The 7261-nt window shown below is 42.0% G+C and overlaps 1 protein-coding gene across 1 annotated transcript in view; it reads right to left on the bottom strand.

The window, feature by feature from the left end:
* Positions 1 to 3872, bottom strand: part of DUSP11 (dual specificity phosphatase 11 (RNA/RNP complex 1-interacting)) — an 18720-nt gene extending 14848 nt beyond the window's left edge. Inside the window, exons 1-2 of the mRNA XM_011945155.1 lie at positions 3595 to 3872; positions 2029 to 2104 (exon numbers count right to left, since the gene is read on the bottom strand). Coding sequence (XP_011800545.1) covers positions 2029 to 2104; positions 3595 to 3836 — 318 coding nt within the window. The 5' untranslated portion in view covers positions 3837 to 3872. The remainder of the gene's footprint in view (positions 1 to 2028; positions 2105 to 3594) is intronic.
* Between the last annotated feature and the right edge of the window lie 3389 nt (positions 3873 to 7261).

The raw sequence follows: 7261 nt of genomic DNA, 5'->3' as shown, positions 1-7261 counted from the left end.
TACTAAAAACACAAAAAAATGAGCCAGGTGTGGTGGCAGGCACCTGTAGTTCCAGCTACTCAGGAGGCTGAGGCAGGAGAATGGCGTTAACCCAGGAGGCAGAGCTTGCAGTGAGCCAAGATCACGCCACTGCACTCCAGCCTGGGCGACAGAGCGAGATGCCATCTCAAAAAAAAAAAAGACTAGTTTTCAGAGCAGTTTTAGGTTCACAGCAAAACTGAGCCAAAAGGACAGAGAGTTCCCACGTGTACTTTGCCTTCCCCACCCCACCCAGACTCCCCCACTATCCACATTCCATACCAGTGTGGTCCACTTGTTACAAATGAAGAACCAACTTTGACACATTGTTATCACCAAAGTCTAGAGGTTAGGTATGCATGACTCATTCTATGTTATGCATTGTATGTACATATTATGTTATGTATATTTTGCCACACAAAAAAAAATGAGATAAAGAACTAAGTTCAAGTTTTGATTCTTCCTTTTCTGAGCCTGTTTCATTATATACAAAATAATTTATTAGTTGTAACCATCTATCCTCTGAGCTTAGTGCAGAATAAGCACTCAGTAAGAGATATTAGTACTACCGTGACTTCATCAGCATAGGATTGTGAAATATGTTAATATATGTAAACCCCTTTTATGTATCCACCCTTACAGTATCACACAGAATAGTTTCACTTCCCTAAAAATTCCCTGTGTCTCCAACAACACCTTCTTTTTGGAGACAAGGTCTTGCTCTGTTGCCCAGGCTGGAGTACAGTGGCATGATGATGGCTCACTGCAGCCTTGACCTCCTGGGCTCAATCGATTCTCCCACCTCAGCCTCCTGAGCAGCTGAGACTACAAGCACACACTACTACACCTGGTTCATTTTTGTACTTTTTATAGAGACAGGGTTTCGCAATGTTGCCCAGGCTGGTCTAAAACTCCTGGCCTCAAGCGATACACCCACTTTGCCTCCCAAAGCACTGGGATTACAAACATGATCCAACAGGCCTGGCCTGAAACGACTTATTTTTAAGCCCAGACATGCAGAGAAGCTGATACAGCAGTTGAAAAAGGAAATCTGATCTATGAATCACAAATTAAGTAAATTCCCAAAACGTTTCAAGTGGGCTTCTCCTAATACTAATCTCAGCTGTGCTGGGGAAGTCTAGTAAGACATGGAATCTAGAAAACAATTATTTGTCTTCACCTTCTCGAATCTTTTTTTATGGCTGTCAAAAGCTTTCCCCTCCTATTCCTCCTATTCCTTTCCTCGTTTAAACAAAAACACAATCTTCAGATTTTCCCCACTGAGATCCTGACCTTGATGATCTGGGGGATATTTCTGATTGTGACCATGGGAGGAAAGGAGTCCCAATGGCATTCAGTGGGTAAGGGTTATAAATTCTAAACAACTTGCCAAATTCAAGACAGTCCTACAAGTGTGTCCCACATCCTGAATTGCTTTTGGATGTCCCATTCAACATTAATATAGATAAAAAGCTGTTCATATTTAGCGTGGCCTTAGAACCTAACTCCATTTCACAAATAAACACAAAGTATTTTTTGTACAATATTAATATATATTGAATTTTCCAGGATAATAATCACCTTATTAACCAAATGAAGATTATACTTTGTTTTGTTTGGAAATCTATTATAGAAACTCCTACCACTAAAGCAATATAAGCCACCTAGATCAGTCTACATTTGTAGTTCTTGAATTCATTGCACAGACAACTATTACTCTATGTCTTTTAATGCAGTCATGTCCAAATATTTATATATTGAAATAAATATTATTTTATTATAAATTACTTTTATTTTATTTTTTATATTATAGTTAGGGTGTTAATTGGTATTTTTGTTTAAAATATGAAGTAGGTTGTACGTACCTATGAACTTCATTTCAGGATAGTAAAGGGGTCATTACAAAGTATTTGCTATAAAAAGAGAAAACGGAATGTGATAGAGCAGAGAACAGTGTTCTGCACGGTGAACTCAGATACTTGAAAGAATACTGAATTAACTTTTGCTTACCTTTTGCAAAGGAACTTTGAAAGCAATGAAACGAGTCCCAGGCATCCGCTGTCCAACTGGGAGATAGTCTTTCCACCTATTAGATACATTTTTTGTTAGGCAAATTGTATGTCAGCCTTGTTTCCTTGCATAGACTTCTCGAAAATGGGAATCACAGCCCACACAACATGTCCTCTCTTCTCTCTGCTTTGCATTTCGCCACTCCACTTATTAAACTGCACCAAGTAACAACCTATACTGCCCCCCCTCCTGTTTCCCCATCATGAAAACGAACACAAGCCAACAAAACAGTACAACTCAAATAAGGCCTATATAAAACCAGAGATACCCAGAACTCCTGTATCTCTGTTAAACTTGGCCCAGTACCAGATACTAAAGTGCCATTAATACAAACATATTCACTGAAATAGTTCAAATTCAATTATTTCACTTCATGGTTTTAGTTTTCATACGACTGATGCCATCAAGTTCAATTAGTAGGAAACTTCAAGTTCATATTTTAAGAGAAAACCTGCTAGAAGAGGGGCTGTGAACTTCACTTAATAATGCTAGGAACTGGCCAGACGCAGTGGCTCACGTCTGTAATCCCAGCACTTTGGGAGGCTGAGGCAGGTGGATCACCTGAGGTCAGGAGTTGAGACCAGCCTGACCCACATGGTGAAACCTCGTCTCTACTAAAAATACAAAAAAATTAGCCGGGTGTGGTAGCGGGCGCCTGTAATCCCAGCAACTTGGGAGGCTGAGGCAGGAGAATCGCTTGAAACCGGGAGGCGGAGGTTGCAGTGAGCCGAGATTGGACCACTGCACTCCAGCCTGGCAGACATCCTACTCAAAGAGCGAAAATCCGTCTCAAAAACAAAACAAAAAAACAGATTGGAAGAAAACAAACAAGATTCACTGCAATTAGAACCCAACTGCAATAGATCAGGCAAGACCTGTATTAGGGTACTGACAGAAAGTGACAGTCAAAAGGAGATAAAATGAAGAGAATTTATTGAGGTATGAGATGGTGGAGGATGGTCGCAAGGAGTAAAAACAGTTCACTGCACCTACCTGCAAAGTCTCAAAATTAATCATTTGTACGTATAAAGGAGTATATTTCAAATGAGGCCTGTTAGGAAGTAAAGTATGTTCGTTGTGATTTCTGGAAACAATACAAACCAACTTTCCATGTGAGATCTCAGGGCACTACTACTGCTGGGTTCCTAACTCAAACCATTACCCTTTCCGTGCCAACGTTAACAAGGAACTGAGGAGATTCCATCTTGGGAATTAAGGAGTGTCCCCAACACTAACAGTCCCACCTTAAAGCAATCCTTCCTTATTTTACCTAAGAGCAACCACCAGAACCTCCCTTTTACAAGAATATGGAGAAATCACAGGACATTACACACATCGCCCCTTTCAGCTACAGCGGGCGGCGCAGAGGGTCAAAGCCTCAAAGCAAGCGGCGGACAAGTCAAGCTTGCGACGGCAACAGTGACAGGCAGAGACCACAAAAGATGAAGCCCAGACCCAGAAACCACGAGCTGGAAAGGCCACGCCAAGGGACCAAGAGATATTTACCTTTCCGGGATGTGGTTTCCGCCCTTCTTCTTGGCTGAGGAGCGTCCTGAAAAGTCGCGTCCCCGGCCCCAGCCACTGCGGAGATGATGCCACTGGCTCATGTGGGTCCCAAGAAGCCGCCCACCCAATGCCAAGCTGGCCAAAAGCGCCAGTCCGGCGCCCTCAGTGCCAGGATAAGACCCTAGACCGGAAGAGACTCGGCAGCCACCCACGCAGCGCTCCAACGTCTCGCTATTGCGCATGTGCCACCGCCAGTCGTGATGGCGTAACCACGCTGGCTTACTGGGACTCCTGATTTGTAAACAGGACTTTGGTGACTACAGCGCCCTCTTTAACCAGAGGCCGGTAGCACTGGTCAATAAGGGCATGTTTGCACCCTTCAGAATTCAAACAGTGAGGCACGGGGAAGTGCCTCTGCCCGATCCGTACCCCGCCCCGGTTCCTTGGGTGTTCTTTTAGATATTTACCAGTGCTTACATTCACATTTTGCATATTGTGTGTAAATATTTACCTTCACATATATGTATATCCTCTATTTTTATACAAAAGGAGTAACCGTACATATTCTACAATCTACCCTGAACACTGATTTTCCCAATTTTCCCATAGATTCTATGTTGTAATGGCTATAGGGAATTTCATTGCTTATAAGTAACATAATTAAAAGTACCATAATGTATTTAGCCGGTTCAGTATTAATGGACCTTCAGTTGTTTTCAGGTTCTTTTCAAATCTTATTACAGGCAATGCTGCAATATGAATATCCTTATACATATATACAACTATATCTAAATTCCTAGAAGTAGAATGTCTGGAATGAAACACATACAAACTTAAAATTTTGAAAGATACTACCTAATTACTCTCCAAAAATAATGTACAAACATACACTCCCATCACAGTCAAACTTTTATTGGGTTCCTATCACCAGGTATCATGCTAGAGGTTGAAAGAATGTATTTAAGTTTTAGCAAATACAAAAAATAACTGTGAGTGGAGCTCAACTCCAAGGTTTCCACACAGTCTCAAGCATAAAGATCTGTACCCGTTAGAAAAACATTGAATTCGGCCAGGCGCGGTGGCTCACGCCTGTAATCCTAGCACTTTGGGAGGCTGAGGCGAGTGGACCATGAGGTCAGGAGATCGAGGTCATCCTGGCTAACACGGTGAAACCCTGTCTCTACTAAAATAGAAAAAATTGGCTGGGCGTAGTGGCACGCACCTGTAGTCCCAGCTACTCAGGAGGCTGAGGCAGGAGAATCGCTTGAACCCAGGAGGCGGAGGTTACAGTGAGCCCAGAGAGCGCCACTGCACTCTAGCCTGGTGGCAGAGGGAGACTGGGTCTCAAAAAAAAAAAAAAAAAAAAAAAAAAAAAAAGAAAAACGTTGAATTCTGCTAAAAGTGGAGCTACAAAGGACAGCATACTCTATAGTAGCTCTGAAATAGAATAGAGTACTAAATTCCAGATTAAACTGTAAGTAATTATGATTGCAGATTTTTTTTTTTTTTTTTTGAGACCCAGTCTTGCTCTGCCACCAGGCTGGTGTGCAGTGGCGCTCTCTGGGCTCACTGCAACCTCCGCCTCCCGGGTTCAAGCAATTCTCCTGCCTCAGCCTCTCAAGTAGCTGGGACTACAGGTGCGTGCCACCACGCCCAGCCAATTTTTTCTATTTTAGTAGAGCCAGGGTTTCTCCACGTTGGCCAGGATGGTCTCGATCTCTTGACCTCATGATCCGCACTCCTCGGCCTCCAAAAGTGCTGGGATTACAGGCTTGAGCCACCATACCCGGCCGATTGCAGATTTTTGAAAGCAATTTTTACTTTTTAAGTTTCTAATTTATGAAAGTACCTTACATATATTTTTAGTAATCTTTGCAACCATTTTAAAGCTAGGTAAACCGAGGACGAAAAAGGTCAGAGCTATTGAATAAATGAATTTTAATAAAGCTAGACTGTTAGCTTTATTAACATTTTTGAGACAGTAATTTTCCAACCAGTTTTAAATCCATAAACATTTACAATTCTGAAAATTTCCACATCATGGAAAATGTATCAATATTCATAAATCGTTCATTGGAAAAAGAAAAAGGTTAACAGAACATAACAAACTTACAATTAAGAACATTTAATTATTTGTTGTTGTTGTTGTTGCTGTTGCTGTTGTTGAGATGGAGTCTCTCTGTCACCCAGGCTTGAGTGCAGTGGGGCGATCTCGACTCACTGCAACCTCCGCCTCTTGGGTTCAAGGAATTCTCCTGCCTCAGCCTCTCAAGTAGCTGGGACTACAGGCGTGTGCCACCACACCTGGCTAATTTTTGTATTTTTAGTAGAGACAGGGTTTCACCAAGTGGGCCAGCCAGTCTTAAACTCCTGACCTCAAGTCATCCACCCACCTTGGCCCACCAAAGAGCTGGGATTACAGGTGTGAGCCCCTGCAACCAGCCCACATTCAAATCTGACATTAAATTATAAAATATTATGGCCAGGCACGGTGGCTCATGCCTGTAATTCCAGCACTTTGGGAGGCCGAGGAAGGCAGATCACTTGAGGTCAGGAGTTTGAAACCAACCTGGCCAACATGGTAAAACCCTGTCTCACTAAAAATACAAAAATTAGCTGGGCATACTGGCTCATACCTGTAGTCCAGGGTACTTGGTAGGCTGAGGCAAGAGAATGGCTTGAACAGGGGAGGCAGAGGTTGCAGTGAGCCAAGATTGTGCCATTGCACTCCAGCCTGGGCAACAGAGCAAGACTCCGTATCAAAAAATAAATAAATAAATAATACAACATTCTTTTGGAATTTATGAAAAAATGCAATAGATGTATAGTAGCCCAAAACTACAAATGATACAAATGTCTACACAAATGACAAGACACAAAATGTAACATAAATCTTTCAGAAGCTAGAAAAGCTGTATTGGGCTTACACTTTCAATATGCTAAAAGACACAATACTGGGGTGAGAACAAACTCAGTTATAGTTGCCACAAGAAAATCCAGACGTAGGAAGAATAGGATTTCTAGAAAGTACCCAGACATAATAATGAATAATATAATGAAGTAATATGACATAAAAGAAAATGGACAACATATTATGATTATTTTCTTCAGTGTGCAGAAGTCATGGAAGTTCTGGACTACCAGCTACATAAAAAATATTGAATTGTCTACAAAATAGGTGTGTCGAATTTTTTATTACAGAAACCAAAAAATCCACACAAACCTCTTTTTTCCTGCACCCTCACTTTGCCTGTTTCCTATTCTCCACTAAATGCTTTAACTCTTCATTTGGCCTGGCCCTTGCACCCAAGCATGACTGACAGGAAATCCTAAAGGCCCAAGATTCTATAGTGGCTGTTTGCAAGGGAGAGGAGGCTATAAGTAACTGCCACACTGGATCCTCTTATGTGAGAAGAAAGAAAGTATCCTGAATGCTTCTCGCATATAAAACAGCAGGAAGGCAGGGTGTCTGTGTGGCCCAAGGAGCCAGAGGTAGCAAACAATAGGCAAAAGAATTGTGACCAAAGGCTAGAAGAGGGAAGGTCTGCAGTCAGCCTTGTCTTCTACCTCTCTGGTGTTTGCTTCTCATGAGTAGAGTCCGTTTTGCAAACATCAGGACACTGAAAAGAAGACTCCTGCTCTGGAAGTTGACAAGAAGTAATATCCA

Source organism: Colobus angolensis, unplaced genomic scaffold (assembly GCF_000951035.1).
Source record: "Colobus angolensis palliatus isolate OR3802 unplaced genomic scaffold, Cang.pa_1.0 Scaffold24, whole genome shotgun sequence".
In the NCBI taxonomy this organism is placed as follows: domain Eukaryota; kingdom Metazoa; phylum Chordata; class Mammalia; order Primates; family Cercopithecidae; genus Colobus; species Colobus angolensis.
This window is presented reverse-complemented; position numbering and strand designations above follow the sequence as displayed.